The sequence below is a fragment of the Rattus norvegicus genome, chromosome 10 (genome assembly GCF_036323735.1).
Source record: "Rattus norvegicus strain BN/NHsdMcwi chromosome 10, GRCr8, whole genome shotgun sequence".
NCBI classification, from domain to species: Eukaryota; Metazoa; Chordata; class Mammalia; order Rodentia; family Muridae; genus Rattus; species Rattus norvegicus.
Window position 1 is genome coordinate 83147601 of NC_086028.1, and position 27871 is coordinate 83175471.

At 54.9% G+C, this 27871-nt stretch overlaps 1 protein-coding gene and 1 long non-coding RNA gene across 11 annotated transcripts; one reads left to right on the forward strand and one right to left on the reverse strand.

The window, feature by feature from the left end:
- Positions 1-4716: 4716 nt before the first annotated feature.
- Positions 4717-27664, forward strand: Mllt6 (MLLT6, PHD finger containing). Of its 7 annotated transcripts, none has more exons than XM_063269119.1 (20): positions 4802-5519; positions 5623-6551; positions 7782-7861; positions 8299-8353; positions 8552-8661; positions 9710-9813; positions 9993-10086; positions 11873-12079; positions 12687-12785; positions 14818-15034; positions 15804-16415; positions 16983-17164; positions 17321-17429; positions 18403-18469; positions 18645-18787; positions 19148-19345; positions 19434-19522; positions 20564-20913; positions 21234-21324; positions 22480-23064. In XM_063269119.1, the coding sequence occupies exons 2-20, from the start codon at positions 6443-6445 to the stop codon at positions 22897-22899; spliced, it is 3336 nt and encodes a 1111-aa protein (XP_063125189.1). In that variant the 5' UTR covers positions 4802-5519; positions 5623-6442; the 3' UTR covers positions 22900-23064.
- On the reverse strand, positions 8832-11900 carry LOC120095289 (uncharacterized). Of its 4 annotated transcripts, none has more exons than XR_005490760.2 (4): positions 11077-11900; positions 10379-10701; positions 10131-10222; positions 8832-9050 (listed from the first exon to the last, which is right to left on the reverse strand). It is a non-coding gene; the product is annotated as an uncharacterized LOC120095289 (long non-coding RNA). The 4 variants fall into 4 exon arrangements; XR_005490758.2 differs by having other exon boundaries at positions 10379-10759; XR_005490759.2 differs by having other exon boundaries at positions 10570-11900.
- Positions 27665-27871: the final 207 nt, after the last annotated feature.

Genomic DNA, 27871 nt, shown 5'->3' on the forward strand with positions numbered 1-27871 from the left:
CAGCACACCTAGAGTTGTACTAGACGAGATGTACCCTGCGTGCTTGACCTTCACAAGAATAGTATCTCATTATTACTATTATTTTGAAAGCTTTATCATGTAGGCCTGGCTAGTCTGGAGCTTGTAAGTGCTGGGATTTTAAGAGTATACACCCCTTGCAGCTTATTTTTACTTGGATTTTCTATTTGTAGATTTTTTTTTTTTTTTTTTTTTTTGGAGACAGGGCATCTCTGTGTAGCCCTGGCTATCCTGGAAGTCACTCTGTAGAACAGGCTGGCCTTGAACTCAGAGCTCTGCCTGCCTCTACCTCCCCAGTGCTGGGACTAAAGTGTGTGCTACCTTCTATCTAAGGGTGTTTGCCCTTGACTTCAAGATCTTTGCCTCCCAATTTGCCAACCCTTAGTGGGGTCTGTACTATTTTTTTTTTCTTTTTGGTGTTTCTGAGGCATGGTCTCACCCTACTCCAGGCGGCCTTAAACTCGGTGATCCTCCTGCCTCAGCCTCCCCAGGTTACAACTGTGTGCCACCAATCCTAGCCTACACAGATTCCTACTGTCTTCCCTCTCAAGCTGTCAGCCTCTAGCACCCGGAGGCCTGGAATTTTCCAGGTCGAGGTCACCAGGCCTGCTCCTCCTACATTCCTCCCTTCCACTTCCTGATGGCTTGTGACCACCACCACCTCAGTCCTGAGTGCCTGCCTGTCTTCCATGACAGGCACTCTCCTGCTTCTGGTGCCAGCCTGCTTGTCCACCTTTCCAGTTTAGGTCTCCCAGAGAATCAGAGCAGCTGAGTGGCACCCAAGTAGGCATTTTGATGATGTTCCACTTCTGTTTGACTGTTTAGCGTACCCTGGAGGCATCCCCTCTGCCTTGGCTTGCCCAGGTGCCCAGGTTCCTCTTAGCACCCTATCTCCTTCCCAGGTCTCCTCCCTCTGCTCTGCTGTCCCAAGCCCTCCCTCACCTTTCACCTGGACTCCTGCATGTGTGCCCCACCCCCAACTCCACCCCCAGCACTACTCAAGTGTACCCCTGATATTCATGCACACACGGCCTAGGAGATAGATCATCGAACATGCTAGATCCTTAGGCTGGGCGTGGTGGTACAGGCCTACAACCCTACCACTTAGGAAGCTGAGGCAAGGGGATTGTTGTGAGTTTGAGGCCAGGCTGAGTGAGGGGGACCCTGTCTCAGGTAAAAAGAAAGCATTTGCATTTGAATAACCCCCCTGGGAATTTGCATGGACTTTAAGATTGAGAATTATTGTAACTACCTCCTAGCTTCTAGTCTCCATCCTAACACTAAGCTTACCTGAGGGATAGCGGATGAGCATAGACAGCCAACCACATCTTACCCAGAAGGCCCCAGGCCCTGGGTTCTATTCCTGAGTCCCACAATGAGGAGGATCTAATTATCCTCATTTTACAGTTGGCAAACCAAAGCTATTTGCATCTTTTCGCTTATGAACCCTAGGTGCTGTCTTCAACCACCAGGCTGAAACCGGAACATTCCGACAGGACACTCAACGCCCCTTAATCTGTTTGTTCCTTTACCAATGTCTCCCAGCATTTTCTCTAGGTACATTTGCTAACATTCAGTTGTCACAAAACACAGCTTCAACACACTGGGTTGGGGGCTCCTGTCTCTGTAACTCAGAGCATGCTGGGTGGGTCCTTGCCTGGAATCTCTTCTGTCCCTTTGTGCCTATGAGTCCTGGCTCACCCACTGGGTCCCCAGCTCAGGCCTTCCCAGGCCTCGTGAACACACGGACTTCCTCCCTGACCAGTGCCGGAGCTGCTGACCACACTCATTGACTGACTATCTGGAATAAGTGATTTCTCACTATTGCTGTCATCTCACTAGGTCAGGACCAGGCCAGGTGTTAGCCGTCTGCCAGCCCAGGATTCTTTGAAGTATTTGCTGAACGTTCTCAAAGTCTGTCCTGTCTGTAATATAACAGGAAGACTTGGCTGCCCAGAGGAACACGGCAGGGGAAGCATACATCAGGCCATCCTCAGGCTGGAAAGTTCCCGGGGAACAGAGTCACCAACCCACAGTCCAAGGGGACTTCCAAGATAAGTCACCCAACCGTCAAGACAGTAACTGCTTTGTACAAAGCTACACTAAAGAACAGAAGGCTGGGGGAACTGGATTCCAAGTAGCTCTGAAGTCTGGGCTCACGATGTCACCATCCCTTTCTCCCTACCCATGCTAACTCCACAGAGGGAGGAGCTGCTGCCCTGATGTGGCCAAAGGTGCTACTTAGGCTCCCTCGGTTTGTAAAGCACATGCTAGGACTACAGGTTGGTGAAGGGGCATCTTAACTATCTTCATTTTACGGTTTAACCAACTAAAGCTATTTGTATCTCTTTGCTTACGAATCCTCAGTGCTGTGTCTTCCTGTGAAAGAACATATTCAGGACCACTGAGACATCGATGACTCTCCCCAGCCTAAGGTCTGGGAAAGTCCCAGACTACCATGGTTCCTCTTTAGATGCGCTTCTGAGCATCTTGCACAGGGCCTGTGATTTAGGAAGGAACATGCTGGCTCATCTCCCTTCCCCCAATAGATAGGTCACGGGCGGTCATAACCTTTAGTTGGGAAATCACCGTTCCTTGTACCCTGTACAACTTGCCCCTTTTAACCCCCGGGGCTGCTACAGCCTATTTTGAAGAAACTGAAGGTCCCAGCTATGGCATTCTTACTAGTCATAGCCAGTAAATAAATGGCAGGGCTGGGAATGGCACCTGAGTCAACTGGAACGCCCGCTTTCCCTCCACCCCAGGCCGGACTACCCCATCACCAGAAGCCTCACACTCACTGGCTGGGTTACCCCCTGCAAAAGCACTTAACCTCTCCATGCGCCCCCAAAAGCACTTAACCTCTCCATGCGGCCCCCCCTCCCCCCCAAGGTCAGCAGCTTTGCTTTGTGGGATGAAAACAGTTCGCAGAGGAGGCTTAAAGGAAACGCAAACCCGCCCGCGGGCACCCGCGCAGTCCGTTCTTCCAGCCCAGGTCTGTCTACCAGCCTAGAGGAGAGGTCGCACCCTGGGGCTGCTGGCACCGACGAAAGCAAACGTAGGGTAAAAAGCGAAACCGGCCACACTCTTCAGCCTCCCACGCACCGTTCCGGGAACCCGTGAGCCAGACTTCGCGGAAGCGCGTCCCGCGGCAGGCGCCTGGGCCCGGGACCTCCCCGACCGCAGCCCGCAGCCTGGGCCGGGAGGTGCGGGGGCCGGCGCGGTCGGGCCCGAGCAGCAGCACGGCGCGCGCTTCCGCCCCGCTCGGCTCCGGCGGCGGCCAAGGCGGCCCCACAATCCCCTTCTGGCTCCGGGGACGGGCGGGGCGGGGCGGGGCGGGGCGGGGTGGGGCGGGCCGAGAGGGCGGAAATAATTTTCTGTTTCGCCCTCTCTGCCCTAGTCCCTTTGCGGCGGGACGTGCTAGGCTGGCGGAGATGTGGGAGCGGGACGCGCCGCCTGCACTAGCGCATCGTCGGCGGCTTAAGAGAGGAGCAGCAGGGATTGAGCGCCTACTGTGTGTGTTAGGTCTTTACGAAGGTGTTCTAGGTCCACCGCAGGCTAACTCCCCACTTACGGAGGGACCTACGGAGCCCAAGAGTTTAAAGCTGTACGGCCAGAATATGCTTGACGCCACAAATCAGTGATAAGTCATGCTACGGAGAGCACTATAAACTTGAACCACTTGTTGGTCGAGACCTGCTCCTGCTTGTTTTCTGTGGATATGCACCTAGTGGATGCTCAAGAAAAGATTGGAAGCTGGCAAATGATTGTGACAGCTCAGCCTCCGATACCCCATGTGAATCCAGCCTGGCCTCCAGAGGGTTCCCCGGTATTAGAGGGGGGAGCCCTTGCAATAGAATGCCTGGAGGCAGGCAGGCAGCTCAGCTCCTCACAGGCTGGAGACACCATAGCAGAGGCTTAGTAGAAAGCAAGACTTTAAATCTTGGCTCTGTAGCTTTCAAGCTATGTGTGCCTTTGTGCAAGTCATCTAACCCATGGCAATCTCAATCACTCCATCCGTAAAATGGAGGACGTTTCCACCCACTTTAAATGGTCATGGGGAGAATTAAACCAAATAGCATTCCTAGGTAACTAAACACGCATCCACCGTCTGCCTCAAAAGCTTTGGGTACATGTTGGACACGGGCTTGACTCAAGACAGGCTTTCTATTCCCAAGTCATCAATTCTTGGCAACAGGGGCCAAGGAATTGTGACCCTCGCCCATCGAAACCCAAAACTGACCACTTTGACAATAAGGGTTTCAGATGGAAATACTCCCAACATTTTGAAACTGGCGCAGAGTGAGTTAGGACAGACATTTCTGCGGCTTTCTTGTAGTTTTACTCTTGGTGGTAGAAGTAATTCGTTAGAAACTCCAAGTAAGGTGTCTCTTCTGAGTATTAACTTCTCATATGAGCAAACTTAACAATCTGAGTAGAATGCGTCATAGTCGAGATCCCGGCCTTCGACCTGTCCTGATTCAGAAGTCAAAGACAGCCTATCGCCAAGTCCACTTTTCTAGACACAGCCTTCAACTCAGCTTCACAGACCTCCCCAAACTCCCGCCTCGCCAGGATTAAGGGAGTAAATCCCTGACGCCACCGACCAGGTCAAGGACAAGTTCTCCCCCGCCTTGCTCCCCCCTCCTCCTGGGCGGGGACTCATCTCCCCCCTTCCGGGATGAAAGGTACTAAAGAAACCCGGAGGCTCTGGCCCCTTGATGTTCCGGTTGAACAGGTGCTAGTGAAAAGGAGGCGGGCCCGGCGGAAGAGTCGGCCAGGGGGGCAGTGCGCTGAAGGGGGGGGAACGGCCCCCTCCACCCTCAATTCCCCTAGCCCGCCTTCTCCTCTCCGATCCCTCTGCCCCTCCCCCCCAGGAAGCGTTCCCGGCCTAGAGGTCTTTGATGTGTGGATGAAGCCCCCAGGGCTGCCTTCTCCCCTCTGCCACCCAACCTCCCGCTGAAGGGGTATTTGACCTTTGGTCCCTGTGGGGCACCGTCTTTCTCCTTGTGAAGCAAAAAGGGGAATCAGATCTCGACTTCGGGCTTATACCAGTCCTGGGTCGCTCTCCATCAAACCCCAGACCCAATTTCGGGGACTTTAATCCTTCGTTCTGCGTTTTTGTGTGCTATTGTGTTTCTGTGCATGCCCAGAAGTCAGGCGTGATTTCTGTTTGCAAGCGCCTCCAAGGCAGCGATCTCTTAAAACTCGAGTTAAAGCGCGAGGCACGCCTTGAGGCTAGAGGTGGAGTTGCGTCCTTGAGAGATCAGAGATCTTGGATGAAGGTGGGGTACTTCACTCTGTGTAACCCTAAGGTGTCTTGAGACCTTGACAGTCAAGATTTCAAAGGCAAGCTCCCGGAGGGCAGGAATACCTCTACTCTGGCGATCAGCCCACACTAGCATTCAACAAATATTTGTGCGGGGCGTGGTGGTGCACGCCTTTACTCTAGCACTTCGGTGGCAGAGGCCGAATTAGGAGTTCAAGGTCATCACTACTTGGTGAGTTCGAGGCCAAGCAGAGCTACTGGCGATCCTGTCTCAAACTAACAAAAAGATCTGTATAGTAAGTAAAAGTTTACACGTGGCGTTGTCTACCCTCCAGAGTGGCCTCCAGGGACAGCACCCATGAGCTGCCATCTAAAGACATCTTTCCCCTTCCAAGAACAAACACGGGTAAATGGTTTACATCGCTCCAGTTCTTTTTAGACCCCCCCCTTTTTTTTAAGTCTCCCATAGATTTCCCTAGGGTTGAAGAACATCCAGAGAAGGGGGGGGTGGGAGATCGAAGACCCAAAGTGTGACACCGAGAGCCGGCGGAGGGGAGGACTCGGGAACTACCCTAGAGTCATAAAAGGGAAAAGAAAAGACGGGAAAAGCTGCACTGAGCGCACGAGCGAAAAGCTCCCTACCAAGCCAGGCTTTGTTCCCTGAACCTAAGACTTTACCCGGCGGCAGGCGGGCCGGGAGCGAGCGAGCGAGCGGAGGCGCGCGGCCATGGCTGCCGCGGCCGGGCAGGGGGGCCGGGGGGGCGGCGCGTGAGCGGGCGGCGCGGGGCGGGCGGGCGCCCGCGATGTGCCACTCGGCGCCTCCCCCGCCGGGCCCTGGTTGCACCGCGGCCGGGCGGCCCTGGTAGCCGACGAGCGGCGCGGAAGGGGAGCGCAGCGCGCGAGTCTCATTGTTGGGGGGGGGGCCCGTCGGGGCATGAGGGCGAGAGCACGGCGGGGGGGGCGGCCAGACAGAGCGAGCGAGGAGGAGGAGGAGGACGCCGAGGAGGAGGAAGGAGGAGGCAAAGAAAAGAAGCGGCGACGGCGGCGGAGGAGGGGGCGAGGAGGCGCGCGGCCCCCGCTCCCTCCCTCCCCCCCTGACCCCCGACCCCCACCGGCCGGCCCCCAGCCCCAGCCCCGGAGGGAGCTCATGGGAGTATGAAGGAGATGGTAGGAGGCTGCTGCGTATGTTCGGACGAGAGGGGCTGGGCCGAAAACCCGCTGGTCTACTGCGATGGGCACGCGTGCAGCGTGGCCGTCCACCAAGGTAAGGGGGGGTACGGCCGGAGGGGGGCTGTGGGACCCCGGGGCGGCGCGCGCACAGGGTGCCCTCGGCCGCGCCCTCCGGAGCCCTCCTGGGGCGCGTGCCCCTCCCCCACCCACCTGAAGCGAAAGGCGGCGTGGGCTTCACCCCCCCAGCCTGGTCCTCCAGGACCGGGTCAGGCATTGTTTTCTTGCCTATTGTTCAGTCCCGCGCCCCCCACCCCAAGTTGAAGGAGTTTTGGGGAGAGTCCAGGGAGCAAGGAGTGAACTCCCTGAGCCCCGCACCGCCGGTGTCAGGGCTGTCCCGGGAATGTTTACCTGCGAGGTATCCCCCCCGCCCCTCCCGCCCCGTTTATTTTGGTTCCCGCTCCGGGAGGAAGAGGTCAAGGGGGGGTCATCCCCCTTCGCTTCCGGATACTGGGAGGAGCGGAATTGGGAAGGGAGGAGAAGGGTCCCACGGGAGTAGGGACTCCTGAAATCCTCCGGGGAAGAGCTGAGGCTGGGAGAGCGGTTGTACAGGGGGCCGGAATGGAGGAGAGGGAGGTTTGGAGTTTCCCCCTGCCGCACATGGTTCGGGAGTTAACTCCTTAAGGAATCTTGCCGAGGGCGCAGGCTGGCATCTTCTCCGCCTGTCTGGCACAGGCAACTACCACCCCCCCCTTCCTGAGACAACCCTTAATGCTGTGGCTGCGGGCCTTTCCCGCCACTCTCCTCTGGGTACCTGCACCGCACCTGCCCTCAGTTTTGACTTTTGACTTGTATCAGTGACAGGCAGAAGATGAGGTCCTTGAACCCCCGACTTCCTTGCCTCATCCCTTACTGGCCCTTTAAGAAGCACCCCCCCACCCCCATAACAACAAAACGTGTTACAATCAAGACTATTTCTTGTTCTGGTGCCTAGGAGACTGGTCAGGGCAGAGGCCGGGAAACAGGTCCAGATAAAAGGGGGTTAGGTGGGGTGAGAATGGAGGATCTTTGTAAGTTTAAGGTCAAGGACTCTGTCAGACTTTTTGCCCCTGTTTGAAAAGCTTGGTTGTGTGATTGAAGGCTGGCTCTATGCTGTTGGACATTTCTCGTGGTCCTGTTTCGTAGAGTGATCCCGGGTCTGGGGAGCAGCCCCACCTACTGGACTGGTTTTAGTCCGCCGGGTCTCTGCCCCGCCTCCGGTTACCCTGGGAAAAAAAAACCAGTGGCTGACAGCTTTGCTCAGTGACTCTCCTTCCCCTACCCTTAGCTTGCTATGGCATCGTCCAGGTGCCAACAGGACCCTGGTTCTGCAGGAAATGTGAATCTCAGGAGCGCGCAGCCAGGGTGGTGAGTTCAGCCTCTGCGCTCTCCTTTTCCTCCCCCCCCCCCCACACCTGAGCATCTCCCGCAGGTTGATAGGGTTCCCTGAGGCGGGGGGCAGGACTAAGCGTTGTCACTCAGGATTTCCTGTTTCCTGCTGCCTATCACCTGCCCCATCTCTCCCTGGGCTCAGCACTCATCTCTTCCCCACCTCACCTCCGGCTTGGGGGCTTTGATTTTGGGGTGGGGAGTTATGTGTGTGCTGTTTTATAACTTTTTATTATGAAAGGTTTTCAAGGCTATGGAAGTTGAGGGGCCACAGTAGTGACCATCAGTAGTCATGAGCTCATGGCCAAGCCACTTGGCTCTGCTTCCTCAGCCCCTACCCAGATCCTTTTGGGTGAGTTCAGGGAGGGTCCAGCTCAGCAGATTCCCCCAACCCCCTGTGCTCCTTGCATTGGCAGAGGTGTGAGCTGTGCCCACACAAAGATGGGGCATTGAAGAGGACTGACAATGGAGGTGAGGGGAACCCTGAACACCTGAGGTCAGCCAGCGCCCCCTCCCCCAGCAGGCGTGGGGTGGAGACTGGCTTTCCCTGCTCTGGTTGGTACAGGAAGGTTGTGGACGCAGGGGACAGTCTACGGCTTGGTGTTGGGAGGAGTGGGGTCTTGTGCTTGCCGTCCTGCTGAGGCCGGTCCCCACACCGCCCCGCCCCAGGCTGGGCCCATGTGGTGTGCGCCCTGTACATCCCGGAGGTGCAGTTCGCCAACGTGCTCACCATGGAGCCCATTGTTCTGCAGTACGTGCCTCACGATCGCTTCAACAAGGTTAGCGGCCCTCACTCCTCCTGGGGTACCATCATTTCGCTCTCTAGTACTCTTGGGGAACTCAGGAGGTGGGTGGACGCTTACCACTGAACTACCTTGTGTGCATAGACAGCCGTATGCCTTGTGTACTGTAACTCTGTAAGCTCCCTCAAAGTCGCACAGCCAGGGGGTGCTCATAGATCGCATTTTATTAAGTTTCTAATATATGACAGGCACGGTACAGCCCAGTACTTGTTGTTAATCAAGACAGAAGCGTCAACAGGCTTTGAGATAAAGGACTCCCAATGAGGCATGGTTGGGTGTTAGGTGGTTATGGAAGGAGACGTTTAGGTTGAGACCTGGGGCATGAGACAGAATCAACTTGGAGCGTGGCTGGCTCGTCCCAGTTTCTGTGAAAAAGACACACAGCACATGCACATTGCAGCAAGTGGGGCAGCGGGCACACTGGGGCTTTGAAAACCCCACCAAGGATTGCGCTGTCTAAGGCAGTGGCTGATTACCTGGAGATGTGGAAATTAAATTGAATACTCGGGCTGGAGAGGGAGATGGCTTGGTGGTTAAGAGCACTTGCTGCTCTTGGGGAGAATCCAGGTTCAGTACCTGGCACCCGCGTGACAGCTCGAAACCATGTTTACTTCCAATACCAGGGAATCAACCTGGTACCCCCTTCTGGCCTCTAAGGGCACCAGACACACAGTGTTGTATGTGTAGGTAGGTAGTAGGTAGGTAGGTAGGTAGGTAGATAGATACATACATACATACATACATACATACATACATACATACATACATACATACATACGGCCAAACACACAAGTAAGATTAGCTTAGAATTCATTTCCTCAGGCCCATCAGTTGCATTTCAAGTGCTTGATGGTCCCACAACTAGTGGTTGCTGGCTTAGACTGTTCAGGTTAGCAAACCCTTCTGTTCCTGCAGAAAATCCTATCAGATATAACTGATGGGTGGTGGGGGACAGGCCAAAGGATCCCTCAGCAGGAAAGGTGGGGTTCCCTGGAGGAGGGGTCAATTGTGCTGTGCCCCGCAGACCTGTTACATCTGTGAGGAACAGGGCCGGGAAAGCAAGGCCGCGTCAGGAGCCTGCATGACCTGTAACCGTCATGGATGCCGACAAGCTTTCCATGTCACCTGGTGAGTGAGATCCCTGGGCCCAACTGCTCTGGGGTCTGAGGAGGCAGCTGAGTGGGAGCATCCTAACCACTGTCTCCTGAGAGACGGTAGCAGTGCCATGCTCAGATCTTGGGTCTAGGAGGAAGGAGGCGGGGGCTGCTGTGCTTTGTGCTACACCCTTCTGACCTCCCTCTCCTCAGTGCCCAGATGGCAGGCCTGCTGTGTGAGGAGGAAGTGCTGGAGGTGGACAACGTCAAGTACTGCGGCTACTGCAAATACCACTTCAGCAAGATGGTGAGTCCCGCCTGCCAGTGGGGCATGTGGGCTCTGGGTCTTACCTGTGCCTGCTTGCTGCTGGGAGAGGTGGAAAGACCATCCCTCAGTCCCCACCATCCGGGAGCTCTTTCTGTGACAGGGAATGAGCTGCAGCCTGCGGGGTGCAGCAGATTAGAACTGAACCAAGCAATCCAGGCTACGAGATTACTCCCCTCCCACCCACCCCACCCACCCGCTATGTCTGTCAGTCTAGGTATCTTTAAGCTTCAGAGAGCAAGAAAGACAAGACAAGCAAGGTAGTAGCTCTTACTGGGACAGTTTCGTCGCCACATTCATGACTTGTGTGGTTCTCCCTCAGTCGCAAGCATGCTGCGTGGGTCCCATTTCACAGATAGGTAAATTAAGGTTCTCCAAGGTTAGACAGCTTGTTTCATAACAGGCTGAGTAGGATTCAGGGCAAACAGTTTGATCAGAAAGCCCTTCAGGAAGGTGAAAAGGCACCTGTGTTGGTGGCAGCAAGGGAGGCTGCTTGGGACCAGGCATGGAATGAGTTTGAGGTGGGGGATGGGAGCTTCATTCAGTCCAAGGGTCTCATGGCTGAGCAGACTCGGAGATTCCTGGTACTGGGCTGATCTGCAGAGGCGGGGTGCAGGCAGGACCTCTGTACTCGGGGCCACAGCTTGGAGAGCTCCTAAGCCCGAGTAACATGATCAGATTTGTGTTAGAGGCAGATTACCCTGGCAAGCAACCATGGAGCTGGGTCGAGAGACAGCTGTGAGGATGGGGGTGGGTGACAGAGGGACAAGCTGATGATGGAGTCACTGTAGGTGGACCTGGCTGAGGGGTGTGAGAGGTCAAAGAGGTGGAAGGTGAATGGAGCTAGGGTCCAGGCTGTACTTGTCACGGGGTAGGGAGAGGTAGACCCCAGAGCGTCTTGGTTTGTGCTTGTTGCCCTGATGTAATGGCGTAGTCCCCTTTTCACAGTGTCCTGGCTTGCTCATAAATTACCTGGTTGCCAAGCCTCGTAGTGACTTAGGACAGTTGTTCCCTTTGCACTTGCAGGTGGCACCAAGTGGAGACAGTCAGATGGGTGGGAGTCCCCAGGCAGGCGGATGGAGGGTGCCGGGTGAGGCTGTCTCTATGGCTGTCCAGATGTGAGAGAGACCAGGGAGAGAAGATCTAGAGCTTGATAAGGTCGGAGCAGAGCCCTGAGGAGGCCCGAGGTTAATCCTAGGCTTTGGCAGTTGGGAGGTAGTCGGTGACCTTAGGGGGCAGCTGTGATCCTGAGATGAGAGCGAATTGTCCCAGGAGTTCAGTTTAATGCTCATTGCCAGCAGCCCCCAGTCCAGGGCGGCAGGTCTTTGGCTGCGCTGCCACTGTACTAAGGAAAGCAGGGGTGAGGGAGGAAGATGGGATGGTGAGAGAGAATGGTGTTTGTGGGGAGCAGGGCCTCCCCGCGTGTCCTTCACAGACCCTATTTCTAAGGGAAGGAGGTTGGAATGAAGTGGGCTGTAGTCTAGCCCACTAGGAAAGCACTGTGGAGGTCCAGCTCCACCCCCAACCCCACTGCACTGCGTTGGGGCTGAGGTTGGCCCGTGCCTCTTCTGAGCCTCCGTGGTTGAGTCTGCATTAGTTAAGACAACTGGGGCAGCTCTAGGACATCTAGGCTGAGCAGAGCAATCATGGTAGACACGCGTGACCTGCAACATCAGGGGAGCTGCTTCTAGGACCCTGCGACCTTCAGGAGCCCTCCCTAAGCTCCTGAAAGACAGGATTGGCAACTCCTCTCCGTCTCTTCCCCCAGAAGACATCCCGGCACTCCAGCGGGGGAGGAGGGGGAGCAGGAGGAGGCGGCAGCGGAGGCAGCGGCAGCGGCACCAGCGGTGGTGGAGGTGGCACAGGGGGAGGCGGCAGCAGCAATAGCTTCCTTAGCGGCAGGAGAAGCCGGTCAGCCTCACCGTCCACCCAGCAAGAGAAGCACCCTACCCACCATGAGAAGGGCCAGAAGAAGGTGAAGGCGCTCTCTCACACACACTTCTTGTCAGAGACTACCACCAGGTGCCTTGGCCATCTGAGGCCACTGAGGTTGAAGAGGGAGCTTGGGAAGCACAGCTTAACCTGCCTGGCTTCTGTGTCGGTGTATTCTCCAGTTTTCTTTATGACACTACAGTGTCCCCAACCTCCAGTTTGTCCCTACATGTTTACACACATCTCCAGTCTGTCTCCTTGTGCCCCATACCACGGAGTGCCCACTTGTGTTCAGTGTGTGTTCCAGGAGGGACACTCTTGTGAGGGAGTGCCTGCGTGTGTGTGTGTGTGTGTGTGTGTGTGTGTGTGTGTGTGTGTGTGTGTGTGTGTGTGTGTGGCGCTCTGTCACTGGCACGATAATGGGACAGGCTATTTTTAGCAGGAGGGAGGATGGGGGAGGGGCTCCTGGCTCTCAGAGGATCTTGTCTGAGCCACTCCTGTCCAGCTGGAGTTTTCCATCCCTCTATAGCCAGAGAGGACACACTGAGCCCCACTCCTAAGAGGGGTTTGGTTTTTCACACCCACATGTCATGGTTGACCTCCTTTGAACAACCCCCGCATCAATATCTGGTCACGTTTCCCTCCCCCAGAGTCGAAAGGACAAAGAACGCCTTAAACAGAAGCACAAGAAGCGGCCTGAGTCTCCCCCCAGCATCCTCGCCCCGCCTGTGGTTCCCACTGCTGATAAGGTACCACTGTTTATACTCAGGATGCAGGGTGCGCTGCTCTGGGGGTGAGGGAGCCTGAGGTGTGAAGGTAACGTTATGTGAGCACACGCCTGCTAGGGCATCTTCTCACTGCGCATGGTTGCATGGTTAGTGCAATCTCTGCTGCCACCGCCCAGGTGAGCTTACAGAGGGTCCACTCTGCCCAGCAAGCCTGGAGTACCTTTCTGCTTGCTAGCTACCATATGGGCACCTTTGTCTGGGCAGAGGATCAGCTTTGGGGTCTTCTAAGAGCAAATGTGTGGCCCCTCAGGCTTCTGAGGGACCCGCCCTGCAGGATTGATGAAGAACTTTTACCAAACTCCCTACTACCAGGTGAAAATCTAGATCCTATTTCAAGCCAGGTGGGAGTGGAGGTGGACCAGGCTTCTGGCCACACCCTGGAACCCCTGCTCACACCATCTTTCTCTGCAGGCCGGGCTCTAGTAATGGGTAGGCATCTGAATGAACCACAGGCGGGCCCTATCCTAGGCCAGCGAGTGATAACCAAGCCTGAGCAGATTAGCATGAGTCCCCTGGGGGCTGGGGAAGCACTCCCTGCTGTCCCGTTACTGACAGTCACCTCCGCTCCCTCACGTGGTTGGCAGGGCATTGGGCATCTTAGCTGGAGGCTCAGGTATCAGGTTTCCAGGGTGATGTTGCTGTGGCAACTGCCCCAGTAACTCCCCCTCCCGCTTTGCTTCCCGGAGCTCACCTGGGAAGCTGGCCCGACCTTTCCCTGAGCCTGAAGACAGGTAGAAAGACTTGGAATGTCCCCTACTAACTGGGTGACCCTTGAACACAAGCTTCGTCTATCCCCCCAAACACCCATCCCAACATTTAAGCTCCCCTTCCCCCAGCTCCTCTCTCCCATGGCTCTGAACCACATCTGGCTCCCTTCAGAACTCCAGCTGCTGAAAAGAACAAAGGAAGACAGAGACAGGGCTCCACCCAGGGAGGGGCAGCAGTAATGGGGTGGCTCAGACTTCCCCCTCGTTTGTTCCTTGAGCACAATTTGAATACCTGGTATCCTCCCAGTTTCTTGGCCGGACTGTCTTCAGAACCAAGGTTAGGGACACATGGGGGAGGCCTTAGTTTATTCCTCAAAATACCCCAGTGTGGTAGGTGGCTGAGCACTTCCACTTAAGTGAAGCAGAGGCACAGATAAGCTATATAATTTGTCTAAAAGCACAACGTAACACTAAATGAAGTTCTGAACCAGTGTAGTCTGGCCTGAAAGGCTGTGTTCTTACCTAGGACACAAAACTGTCTTTGCTAGGCCTAGTAGCAGCCACCACCATCAGACTCCTTGTGTACTGAACCCCAGCCTTGCCCCTGGCATGGACCTGATTCCCAGGAACGAAGTAGGCTCTTAGGATGATGCAGCTGAGGCTTCTGGGCTCACAGCTGTGCTCCTCCCGTCTTTGCCAACATCCCGCTCTCCCACCTCAGACACGGGACAATATCCTCACTCCAGGGCAGCATGGCGACTGCAGGCACGGTTCCTAGTGGCCTGAGAGTAAAATAAATTGGGTCATTCACCTAGGTGTGTGTGTAGGGGAGGCTTCCTAGATGGACGCTGGCTGCGCAAAGACAGGCTTCCCTGTGGAGGGTTCGTATGTAGGCCCAGGAATCCAGCAAGAGCTTGCAGTGGGCAGAGATGGGTTAGAGGTTAGAGCCGGGTGGCTTGTGAGTGGACCACTGAAGGTTCAAGGCCAGCACCACCCTTTAGGCCAGAGCATCAGTACTGATGCTTTGGACAAGTAATAGGCCAGTGCAGATGGCGGACTGCTCACTCTGTTGGGTCATGGGGGAAGTTACAGGCTTTGGGTTTAGGGCATTCTTTAGAATTCCATAGCTACCTCCCCATTTCCGTGGTCTGTGGCTTCCCATGGGTTCCTTGCCTCCAAGTCCTGTGGGAAGGACTCCCAGCTCAGTTGTGAGACTTCACTCACTCCTGAGTGAGGCTGAGCTGGGCCGCGCAGTTGACGATGAGCCTCTCTTGTTTCTGTCTTAGGTCTCAGCTACGACTTCCTCCCACCATGAGGCCAGCACTCAGGAGACCTCTGAGAGCAGCAGGGACTCAAAGGGGAGAAAGTCTTCCAGCCATAGCCTGAGTCATAAGGGCAAGAAACTGGGCAGTGGGAAAGGTGTGAGCAGTTTTACCTCCGCCTCCTCCTCCTCCTCCTCTTCCTCCTCTTCTTCCTCCTCTGGGGGCCCCTTTCAGCCTGCAGGTGAGTATGGGTGTCCTAGAGGAGGCCGAGAGCAGGAGCCCCTGACCTGTGCTGCTGTAGCAAGGGGCTGTGCCTGGTGTTTTCCGAACATCACTCCTTTGTTCTTACAAACTGATGTGGGGTGATACAGCAGGGAACACCCCCAAGCTGGATTCTCCAGTCTCTTAAAGATTTTATTTATCTTATGTGGGTGTTTTGTGTGCACACCAGACCCTGTTCTAGATTGGTTGTATTGGAACCCATTACAGATGGTTACGGGCCACCATGCGAGTGCTAGGAATTGATCTTAGGACCTGTGGAAGGGCAGCCAGTGCTGTTTTAACTTTTGCACTGTCTCTCTAACCCCCCACTCCTTTCCCTCTTAAAGCAAAGTTCCCTTTCCTTGCTGGGCCCATCCCTCTAACTGCACAGTAGGGTTCCCTACTTTTGTATCAAAAGGGCCATTTGAAAGCACCAATATTAGAACCAGGTACAGAGGCTGGTAATCCCGGCATTTGGGAGCTGCAGAAGTGTCTGAGTTTGAGGCCAGCCTGTCCTAATGCATGAGAATCAGCCCCCACCCCCCATCAGTGCTAAAGTAACAACAATCTGCTCAGTTTGGTCAAGGCTAGGAGTTGCTTTTCTCCAGTTTTGTTTCCAGCAGAGACTGTCATCCTAGGACAAAGCAGGTAGAGCTGGCTGGGACACCAGGCTGCATTTCCTACCTAGGGTCTCATGCTGGTGGGGAAGGAGGGGGTGGTCCAGCAGTAAAACCCTTCCTTTGCTGCAGGTTCATCTCTGCAGAGCTCTCCTGACTTTGCAGCCTTCCCCAAGCTGGAGCAGCCAGAGGACGACAAGTACTCCAAGCCTCCAGCTCCCACTCCGCCAGCCCCTCCGTCGCCCACCATCCCTGAGCCCCCGAAGGCTGACCTCTTCGAACAGAAAGTGGTCTTCTCTGGCTTTGGGCCCATCATGCGCTTCACCACCACCACCTCCAGCTCCAGCCGGGCCCGAGCCCCCTCCCCTGGAGACTATAAGTCTCCCCATGTTTCAGGGTCCGGGACCTCAGCAGGCTCCCATAAACGGATGCCTGCACTGAGTGCCACGCTTGGACCTGCTGAGGAGGCCCCCGAGACGACTCTGAAGGAGAAGAAACACAAAGCCAGCAAGAGGAGCCGACATGGGCCAGGCCGACCCAAGGGTAGCCGAGGCAAGGAGGGCGCTACAGGCCCGACCGCCTCCCTCCCTGCCGCTCAGTTGGCTGGCTTTACTGCCACTGCGGCCTCACCCTTCTCTGGGGGTTCTCTGGTCAGCTCCGGCCTGGGTGGCCTGGCTCCCCGTACCTTTGGGCCTTCAGGAAGCTTGCCCAGTTTGAGCCTGGAGTCCCCCCTGCTGGGGGCAGGTTAGTGTCCCCTGTAGGTAAACAGCATCTCAGTCTGCAACCAGTCCTGCGGGAGGGTAGGGGCATAAACAAGTGTTAGACATAGTTCTGGGCAGACCACCAACAGGCAGAAGGGAGGTGGCTGTTATCTCTCCGATGTTTCCTTAAGTGTCTCCTGCATGAAGAGGGTGGGGTGGACACCAGCAGAACCTACAGGGTTCTGATAGAGGAATCAGAAGAGCTAAGAGCTGGGGCTGGAGAGATGGCTCAGTGGTTAAGAACACTGACTGCTCTTCCAGAGGTCCTGAGTTCAATTCCCAGCAACCACATGGTGGCTCACAACCATCTGTAATGGGATCTGACGCCCTCTTCTGGTGTGTCTGAAGACAGCTACAGTGTACTTATATATAATAAATGAATGAAAAAAAAAAAAAGAGCTAAGAGCTAACCAGACTGAGGCAGAGTAGTAGAATATGCAGACCCCCGGGCATGTTCTGTTCCCTGAGGAGGGGCTGCCTTGACCCGCTGACTGGAGGGTTCTGGGGTAGAAAGTGACCCTAGTTTTCCTCTGTGCCTTTGTGCCTTTAGGCATCTATACCAGTAATAAGGACCCCATCTCTCATGGTGGAGGGATGCTGCGGGCTGTGTGCAGCACCCCACTCTCTTCCAGCCTGTTGGGGCCCACAGGGACCTCAGCCTTGCCCCGCCTCAGCCGGTCCCCGTTCACCAGCACCCTCCCATCCTCCTCTGCTTCCATCTCCACCACTCAGGTGAGACCCTGTTCCTGGCTCTTCTCCTGGGCAGGGCGAGGAGAACCCCCGCTGTGGTCCTGTCTTCTCCAGCGGCTCCTTGTTCCCTACCACACAGAATGACCGTGATCAACTGTACCAGCTCCGAGTACAAGCACTGTTTGTTCCTCCCAACAGGTGTTTTCTCTGGCTGGCTCAACCTTCAGCCTCCCTGCATCCCACATCTTTGGAACCCCTATGGGCACTGTTAACCCCCTCCTCACCCAAGCGGAGAGCAGCCACACAGGTATGCTAGCCCCTGCGCCTGTTCCCCTTCTCAAGGTTGCTGCTGTAGAAAGTGAGAGTCTCCTCCCTCTGAATTTACCCCTCATACTGCAGGTCTTGGGGCACTTTCCTGGAAAACCAGTGCAGGGGCAGGCGAGGTGGTGACACTCTGTGTCACAGGAGAGACCTCAGTGCAGTGGTTAGAGAATGACAGCGCTAGTTCAGCCAATGGGGTCCCAGCCCAGTGTAAAACCCGCCCCCCACCTCTTGCTGTACAGTTGTAGTTGGGGGTCACAGGTCTGGCAGCTGGGCCTTCTGCTCTCCAGGTATTTAGGATAAGGGAGTGGGAGGCAGGTTCTCTTACCATTTCCCTAGAATCTACTCAGCCCCTGAGAGCCTAGCAGACACCGGGCTTGAGAGCCTGCGTGTGGCCTTAACTGCAGGCTGTCAGTTCAGGTAAGCGTTTCAGAGAAAGCAAATCTGGCTTCAGTTTTAGGATCCAGTTGGGCAAAACCAATGTGTTCTCTGTAGCCCAGAACCAGGGTTTTGTGGCCAACAGTTTTCTCATCTGCGTTTATGAATGTAAAAAGTCAAAGCTAATTATGGTAATACAATGATTAAGGGCTTGCTGAACCCTCCAGCCAAGCGCTCACTTTTGTGGCCTTATTTTAATCCTCATAAAAATCACCGGAGGTAGGCTGGTTACCAACACAAGGTCACCCAGCCAGCACCCAGGTTCAGTTTATCCAGGTTTATCCTGACCTCAGATTCTGTAGCTGAAAGATCTGGAAGCAGGCAGCGGGAACCCAGTGGAAAGGGAGGGGAAGAGAGCTTTGCTGAGATGGGACGCTGTGCTCAGCTCCTTGCCAACAGGAGCTCCTCCCCGCCTAGGATTGGGGGGTATTGAAGGAGGAGGTCTGTGGGAGCAGCCCCCACTTTCTGGGGTGGGGGGTGGTTCTGAGTCCTCTTTCTCCCTGATCCTTGCTTTCTCCAAGAGCCAGACCTAGAAGACTGCAGCTTCCGGTGTCATGGGACCTCCCCCCAGGAGAGTCTGTCTTCCATGTGAGGGAGGGTGAACCTTGGAGGAGGAAGGGGGTGTGTGTGTGTGGGGACTGGATTGGTGGGGGCGGGGTCTGGGGATGTGGGGGCGGGGTCTGGGGTGGGGCTGACCTCAGGGTGCTAGGTGAGCCTCTGGAGCTAGGTGAGGGGCTTGACCTCCTTTCTCCTCTGGACCCAGGTCTCCCATCAGTAGCCTCCCTGCGCTCTTTGACCAGACATCAGCGCCCTGTGGGGGTGGCCAGTTAGACTCCACAGCCCCCGGAACAACCAACATGGAGCAGCTGCTGGAGAAGCAGGGTGATGGAGAGGCTGGTGTCAACAGTGAGCAGGGGCCCAGGGGTGGGAGGCCCCGCTCCCCCTCCCTCTTCCCCAGGGCCTCAAGCCTCTTCACTGGCCTTGCTGGTTTCGGGCGCCCGGGAGTCATCTTTAACCATGCCTGAGTGGTGCTCTGGGCACTTTGTTTCTCAAGGCCTGGCATAGATCTTAACTGAACCCCAGGTTGCACCTACTCCCTCCCTCCATCCCTGTGGAGCCTCAGGGCCCTCCTGAGATCGCCAGACCCACCTTACTGCTACCAGGGGCAGCCTCTTGGTCACCTCTCCCTCCAGACCCTGTCCCTCACACTGGCCCTGCCTCTTGGATGCCTTATGCACTAACCCCGGGCTCCTCCTCTCTCTGAAGTTGTGGAGATGCTGAAGGCCCTGCATGCACTGCAGAAGGAAAACCAGCGGCTGCAGGAGCAGATCCTTAGCCTGACCGCTAAGAAGGAGCGACTGCAGATCCTTAACGTGCAGCTCTCTGTGCCCTTCCCTGCCCTGCCTGCTGCCCTGCCTGCCGCCAACGGCCCTGTCCCGGGGCCCTATGGACTGCTTCCTCAAGGTGAGGGATCCAGTCCAGGGCAGGGTGAAGAAGTCCTGCCTGGCAGCCCGAACCGGCTCCATTGCAGCTCCTGTTTTCCCTCCGTTAGCTGGCAGCAGTGACTCCCTGAGCATCAGCAAGAGCCCTCCGGGGAAGAACTGCCTTGGCCTGGACAACACCCTGTCCACATCTTCTGAGGTAGGCCCTGTGGGGAGAGGTCCTTTAGGTCTGTCTAGTTACTAACCCGCAACTGTTGGAGGCTGGCCAGTGAGGAGGAAATGGACTGGACAATTGGTTATCTTCTTATTTTAAATAAGCAAATGAGTGAGGACCTTCTCGATACAGGGTGCTGACTGGACAAGCAGTGAAAGAGAGCGGGGTCCTGAAGATAGGCTGAGCCCAGGAGAACCTGGGCTTCCGGGTTGCAAAGGAGAGAGAGAGAGAGAGAGAGAAGAGCTCAGTCAAGGGCTAAAGGAGTGTGAGGCGCGGGTGCTTGTGGGGAAGGAACGTTGAGAAGCGTCATGAAGGGTTTATTACAGGGCCCCATACAAACTAATCCCTGTGTAATTGGTGGCGGCTGGAACGGCGCTCACTATTGTTATGTTGTGGTTATTATTGGCATTGAGCAACACTTGTTTTTTTTGTTTTTTTTTTTTTCTCTGCCACTTACTGAGACTTGGGGCAGTCATAACCATAAAAATAACCCTCGTTGCGAGCTTGGGACTCAAACATGAGTTTCTTTACTCTCCACACTGACTTTGTGGAGACGGACATTGCTGTCACCCATGGATGATGAATACATAAACTGAGGCAGAGATGTTGAGCCCGGGCTATTGAGTTGTGGGCCTGGGATTTGAACCTGAGCCTCACTTCATTGAGAGCTCCATTGCTCTTAACTGTAGAGATTGTAAACGCCAATGGCTTTAGTCATAAGTGGGAATAATAGGGTGGCGCAGGTGGGGTCCTTGCCCTGGACCTGGTTCCCTTGAGATGCGGGTGACTTTGCCGTTGTTTGTCATTAAGCCCAAGGAACTGAGGTGCTGGGCCTCCTGGACTGGTCAGTGAAGATCATCTGAATACTGCAGATCCAGCCTTTACTCCTGGGCTTTGCTTTCCCCAGGGCGTCTGTGGGCTTGGGGGGGTTGCTATGGGAGAATGCTGGTGGATTCTGGGCTGGGGGCCAGAAGGGTTACACTGGCCCTCTGCCCTCTGACCTGACCCTTCCCCCTCCCTCCCCAGGACCCACACTCAGGCTGCCCGAGCCGCAGCAGCTCATCGCTCTCCTTCCACAGCACGCCCCCACCGCTGCCCCTGCTCCAGCAGAGCCCTGCCACTCTGCCCTTGGCCCTGCCTGGGGCTCCTGCCCCACTCCCACCCCAGCCACAGAATGGGCTGGGCCGGGCGCCCGGAGCAGCGGGGCTGGGAGCCATGCCCATGGCAGAGGGGCTGTTGGGTGGGCTGGCAGGCAGCGGGAGCCTGCCCCTCAATGGGCTTCTGGGAGGGTTGAATGGGGCTGCTGCTCCCAACCCTGCGGGCTTGAGCCAGGCTGGCGGGGCCCCCACGCTTCAACTGCCAGGTTGTCTTAACAGGTGAGGGAAAGTTCAGCCCTAGGAAAGGGAGTGGGAGGCTGGATGTGGGGGGGTATCCCCCCAAAACCCCTTATTCCCCCAAAGGAAAAACATCCCCTGGCCCCATAGGGTTTTTAGTCCCCGGCAGTCTGTTGACTTAAGGGGCTCCCCTAGAGTGTCCAGATACAGTCCAGGGGACAAGCTCTTATCCATGTCCCTACTGTAAGTCTTCTAGACAGGTTGTCCGTCTGTCTGCCTGGGCCTAAGGGAGTCTGGGAGCTCCTAGGTGTGGGGGGTGCTTGTGCGTCTCTGCACCTCCTCATGTGTCATCCCTGCCTCAGCCTCACAGAGCAGCAGAGACACCTCCTTCAGCAGCAAGAGCAGCAACTACAGCAGCTGCAGCAGCTTCTGGCCTCTCCACAGCTGACCCCAGTGAGTGCCCCCTCAGCCCTCCCACCCCAGCTCTACCCAACTTGCTTACCAATAAGAACGAAGCGTCCCGGGGAGGGTTCCAGGCTGGTGGGATTGAACCCGTGGTGCTTGTGGGCAGTTAAGACGAGAGTCTGTTCTCAGAGCCTCCTGGGCATTGGGCAAGGGCTCTTGTGAGACCCTAGGGCCCTGAGTCACATCCCAGTGAGTCTAGACAGTAGGTCCAGTAATTGAGCTTTGCAGTCCCTGCCTCCCGAGGGAAGGTGTCTGACAGGGGGACTTCTCTCAGCTGACACCTGAGTAGTCACATGTAGCACTCACTCTTCTTCAGAGAGAAGTGGTTTCACCTATTAAAATGAGGGGATAGCTGGGTGGCACAGGGAGCATCAGGTCCTTTTCTGTGTCCCCAACAAAGCACACAGTGCTGTATGCTGTAATCCAAGCATCTTGGCAGCTAAGGCTGGAGGAGGGCTATGAGTTCAAGGCCAGCCTGGGCTACATAATGAATTTCAGTCTACCTAATACTACAGAGTAAGAATCCTATAGCAACCAAGAAAACAAAACAAAACAGAAAACTGCAGGCAGTATTCCCCCACCCCCCCACCCCCCGGAGCTGGGGACCGAACCCAGGGCCTTGCGCTTGCCTATCTACCACTGAGCTAAGTCCCCAACCCTTTGAGGCAGTATCTTACTAGCCCTGCTTGGTCTTGAACTCAGAGAGAGCCTCCTGCCTCTGCCTTTGCCTCTTGAGTGCCACCACACCCACCCTGTAACCTGTTTTCTAAAATCTTTCAGGCCAGTTTTTAGAAGGATAGAGGGGAAGGAGAAGAAAGCACTTGGAGATTGCTGTCCCGGTGTAGCTAGCAGCTTTTCCATTTGGAGTGCACTGTGGGTTGTCTTAGGGACTGAGTGAGGGCCGGGCAGGTTGGAAATGCTCACCGTCTTCGTTTGCCTGGGGGCACAGCTCCCAGGTGTTTACCTCAAGTGTCTGCATTTTATTTATCCAGATGGCCCGAGTTCGAAGGTAGAGACAGAACCTTGACTGTCTCCCTGTCATGGGCCTTACGGTTCTAGTGTGAGCCTGGTCTATCAAGGCAGGCAGCCCTGGGGAAGGACAGTGAGAGCCCACTGCCAATAAACAGGCTGTCCTCCTTGCAGGAGCACCAGACTGTGGTCTACCAGATGATCCAGCAGATTCAGCAGAAACGGGAGCTGCAGCGGCTGCAGATGGCTGGGGGCTCTCAGCTACCCATGGCCAGCCTACTGGCCGGAAGCTCCACCCCACTGCTGTCCGCGGGCACCCCTGGCCTGCTGCCCACAGCATCAGCCCCACCCCTGCTGCCTGCTGGAGCCCTGGTGGCCCCTTCACTGGGCAGCAATACAAGTCTCATGGCTGCAGCGGCTGCGGCCGCAGCAGTGGCAGCGGCAGGCGGACCTCCAGTCCTCACTGCTCAGACCAACCCCTTCCTCAGCCTGCCCGGGGCGGATGCCAGTGGGAATGGCTCCAAAGGAGGGGTGAGTACGGGACCTGGACCTCCTATATATTCCTATGGGACAAGCAGAGGGGGATGGTTATAGCAACGTCATCAAATAGGTCTCCAGTGGGAGGCAGCAACCTCTAGGTCAACCAGGCAGCCTGCTGTAGACAGCAGGACGCTGCCCTCATTGGTGTTACCTGAGAGGAGATAAAGGGCTACTTAGAAAACAGCCCTTCAGCCTAGTGACAGCCTAGTGTGTTAAAAAGGAAAGAAAAGAAAAAAGGGTGTTTGCTGCCAATCCCAGTGACCTCAGTTTCACCCCAGGGACCCATGTAGTGGAGAGAGAACTGGTCCAGAAAACTGTCCTCTGTCATCCATCCACACATGCATGTACACGCACACGCACACACACATATACTGAGGAAGTACATTTTTTTTAAAAGATTTATTCATTTATTATATATAAGTACACTGTAGCTGTTTTCAGACCCACCAGAAGAGGGCATCGGATCTCTTTACAGATGGTTGTGAGCCACCATGTGGTTGCTGGGATTTGAACTCAGGACCTTTGGAAGAGCAGTCGGTGCTCTTAACCAATGAACCATCTCTCCAGCCCGAGGAAGTACATTTTTTGTTTTAAATTCTTTTTTAAAAAAGAGAACAGGGGGTTGGGGATTTAGCTCAGTGGTAGAGCGCTTGCCTAGCAAATGCAAGGCCCTGGGTTCAGTCCCCAGCTCCGAAAAAAAAATAATAAAAAAAAAATAAAAAAGAGAACAGCCTTTTATGGGAGGAGTAAGTAGGAAGGACGTTTCTGTGCACAACAGTTAGAGAACGATGACCTTCTGCATGGGCTGACAGAAGAAAAGGCCTTGGAGGGCCCACCTGGACCAAGAATCCAGCTTTTGGCACCTCCTCTCTTCACAGACTACGCCCGAGGCAGCAGCATCTTCTGCTCCTACATCAGCCTTTTCCACCCTTGAAAGCTGTTCCTAACAGGGTATTAGGGCAAGATGCTGCCAACACTAAAGCCTTTTCTCCTGTCTTTCCAGACTGCTGACAAAGGAGCCTCAGCCAGCCAGGAAAAAGGCTAACTCGACCCTGCCCCTCCTGACCCCTACATGGCTCGAGGGTCCTTGCCTGGAGTGGGCAGCTGGGTCCAGACTCTGGAGAGCCGGGCCCAGAGCCTGTGTGGATCTCCAGGGAGTTGTGCCTGGAGTTCCAGGTGCTGAGGAGAGAGACGACCGGAGAGGAGCCCTTCCACCAGGCCCACCCCCTCACTGCACTGGCTGCTCAGAGAGGATCAGGGGAGGACAGGTTCCTAGCCTGCCTAGGAGAGCCTCCATCCTCCACAGATGCCTAGGGGCCCCCAAAGAGCAAAGTAGGTCTGGTATAAGACGTGGAGGGATGGTTGGACCTACCACATAAACGAATCAGCACTTGAATGGGGAAAGTGAAGGGTGGGCCCCTGGGCCCATCCCTGTGTGGAAATTCCTTATGGAAAAAGGGCTGGTCCCACCTGACCTCCAGTTTCTTCCCAGCAGAAGGGATGTATCCCTTTGACTGTTTCTTATCATCCCTCCCAGCTGAGGGTCTCAAGCTGAGCTTGGAAAAGCCTACAGATGTGGTGGGGCTGAGGAAGGGCAGGAGAGCACCTCTTGGGGCCCCATGATGGGGCCAGGCGGGGAAGTCCTTTGCTGTCCTGCCCCTTTTTGCACTATTGGCTTAAGGAGTGCCGAGGGTGGGGAGAGGGAGCTGCCTGACTCCACAGATCGTGAGTGTGTGTGAGTGTGTGAGTGTGTGAGAGAGATGGTCAGTCTGTTTAACCTGTCTGTCAATTCTTCCTCTGGACCTGGGGCAGCCAAGGGCAAGAGTGGGAGCAACGGCCAGTACTGGAGCAGGAGCTCCTAGCTCTTGTACCCTCTACCCCCTCACTAACTCTGGTCCTTTTCCAGGGCATGAGTGGTTAACTTATAAAAAAGAAAAAGAAAAAAGAAAAAAAAACAAACAAACAAAAAAATAAAACAGACCAGTACTCCAGTATTGGAGAATTCCTAGGGGCTGGGGCTCTGAATCAGGGTAATGTCCTACCTTCCCTCCTCTGGACCCCACTCCATCTCAGGGCCCCCTCAGGGCCTCCTCCCCCACTGTTAGTTTGATCGGTCCTGGCACTAGAGCATAGGGGAGGGGTAAAGTGCCACTTCTTTTTTTTTTTTTTTCTGCAAAAGTCTCCCTCTCCAAAGTAGCTAGCCTGCCTCTTGAATCCTTTCACCAGCTAGTAGAGCCACTTAAGCTAACAGCTGTCCCCTTCACCCACCAGCTATTCTCCAGGGTGTAGTAATAGGCAGCAGAGACTTTCTGCCCAGGGCAGTAATGAAAAAAAACGTTGAGTGGGACACGGAGCACTGCTACGGAAGCCTGTGTCCCTTTTGGTTGCACTGGCTGGGACTGAGGGTCAGTTCCAGTTCCCTTTGCTCATGTCTGTGTGTCTCTCTGCATGTGTGCATTTTGGTGTGTTTATGTTTGCATTTTGTTGTTGGGGTTTTCCAGTTTTTTTTTGTTTTTGTTTTTTTGTTTGTTTGTTTTGTTTTGTTTTCTGGTTGTTTTTTTTTTTTAAATAAAGAGAAGATGTGTATATTTTTGGCAAGAACAGAAACGTAGTGCAGATATATTTTTGCCTGTGCTGCTCAACTGTTTGTTTTTTTCCCCCCCTAATCTGGGAAATAATAGTCCTGTTGATAAGACTGTAAGATGTTAGGACAGGCCGGGACCCTTCAGAGGCAAACTCTTTGGCACTTGGAAGGGTTTTGGGGGACAGTTGAGATGACCTCAGAAATACTCACTTTTCTAACTGCTTAATATTAGAGAGACATCTTCATTTTTTCAGCTCTTGTAGGCTCCTTGTCTACAAGCCAGCGATGCTTCGAGTCCTGAGAGGACTTTTTATCCAGGCCCACGCACACCCTTTCCCCAGTCAGAACCAAGTACCGAGTGTCGTGTTTGCTAAGGCTGTTGCCTGTGAAGCTGGAGCTCTCAGTGCTCTGGAGGTCTGGTCTCCATTCTCCCTGAGCTCTTTCCTACTCCGGGCCGGGCTGCCCTAACAGGTAGTCAGGTGAGGCTTGCTGAGAGCTCTGGACTATATGGTTTGGTGCCCCTCTGTGTAGCTGACCTAGAACTGTCTCTGTAGACCAGGCTGCCCTCAAACTCAGATCTGCCTGCCTCTGCCTCCCGGGTGCTGGGATAGAGGTGGGCCGGCGGTGCTACTCCACACTCTGAGACTTGAGGAAAGTTGTGGCACCGGGTGCTGCATCACAGGGAGAATTGTGAGGGTCCTTGAAAGGGAGCGGGATACTGTAACATGGCTCTGACAACCTCACTTTTTTTTTAAATTTATTTTTTATTTTTTTTGACAAGGTCTACTCTTACATAGCTTTGGTCACCCTGGAACTTGCTATGTACACCAGGCTGGCCTCTGCCTCCTGAGTGCTGGGATTAAAGGCGTGTGCCACTATGTCTGGCTTTGATCCATTTTTTGATAAAGAGCTTGGTAGGAGGAGGGAAAGGATACAGATTCGGGGCCGTCTCTGTCTGGGAGGGGGAGGATGTGGTTTGCAGAGGGGAAGTGGAGTCGAGAATGCATGAGTGGATCTTAATGTCTCCACCCTCAGTGAGAAGACATGAGTGAGTGAGTGACGCGTGCTGAGCCTGTGCCCACCGGGGTGGGAGCGTCATGGCAGGTGGATGGCACAAGGGATCTGGCTGTATTTAGGGGCCGTTGGAGCTGGCTTTACAGGTGACTGCTCTAAGACAGGACCTCAGTGACAGCAATGAGGAGCCTTCATACCTGGCCTTGTGGTTATAACTGCCCCACTGTCAAGCTTTTCAGCTGCGGCTGGTTGGCTGGTTGTGTGTGTGTGTGTGTGTGTGTGTATGTGATGGGTGTGTTGTGTGAGTGTAGTAGGGTTGAGTAGGGTTGTGCCTGTGGCGGGAAGGTATCTATGTAGCACTGACTGTCTTAGCTCTGAGCTGACGAATCCTCCACAGACAATGACACTTTTAAGGGTTGCCTTTAAGAGAAGAAATAAATTGTATCTCCCATCCCCTCTCCCTCATCCCAGCTTGTGGGTTTCCCCCTCAGGCTCCTGGGTCTACTGCTGGCCCTGGATAGTCTGATCATGAGGCTGGTGACCCCTTCCCTTCCCTATGTTGAGACCCAGGGAGTGCTCACCCTAGACTCCTAGGAAGGGCCTAGACAAATGAGGGGAGCCCAGAGAGAGGCTAATACTTCTATTTCCTTTTCCCACCCTGGAAATGCTGACAGGTTTTCAAAGACACAGGCTCATCTTGCTAGTCTCCATCAAACCTAAGAGTGCAGTGGGCCAACAGGCAGGGTTCCTAGGGAGAGGTGCCCAATAGGATGGAGGAAGGTGGGACCGGGGAGCCCCTCTGTTCCTTCCAGCCACTTCCTCCTGGATTAGAGGTGTGTCTAGTTCCCAGCAGACCACCTTGTCTTGACCTACTGAAGAATTGGGGACTGCAGGCTGTCCTCTCTCCTGTGTTCGCTTTCTGGGACTGAAGGACTCTGGCTCCCTTTCTTCCATCCCAGCCTGTTTCCATGTAGCAGTCCCTTCCTGGGGGAGCAAGGAAGGGAAGCCGCAGATTGCAAACCCAGGGCTCATGTTTCATTCTTTCTGAAACCTTTATATCCTCAGCCCTAGAGGCAGTGTTCCCCTGCGACCTCCAAGCCTGCAATTGTGCATAGCCTGGGTCTTGTATCTTTGTATAACGGATGTTATTTGTACGAAGGGCAGTTCGTAAACAGCACTTGTTCTTTTAATAAAAGAATGTTTTACTAAAAAAAGGAAATCTGAAGAGACCTTGCTTTGTCTGGCTTCACTGTAGGGAGGGAGGGAGATGGGTTGCCAACTTTGGATGCCTGTCGGGGGAGAGCAGGACGTGGTTAGTGACCCTTTTCGCCAAGTACTCGTAAGAATAGTTCAAGCCGGAATGCACAAAATGTGCGGGCCAGGTGAAGATGCAGACATCCGAGCTCTGCAGCGCTGCACTGCCTTGGA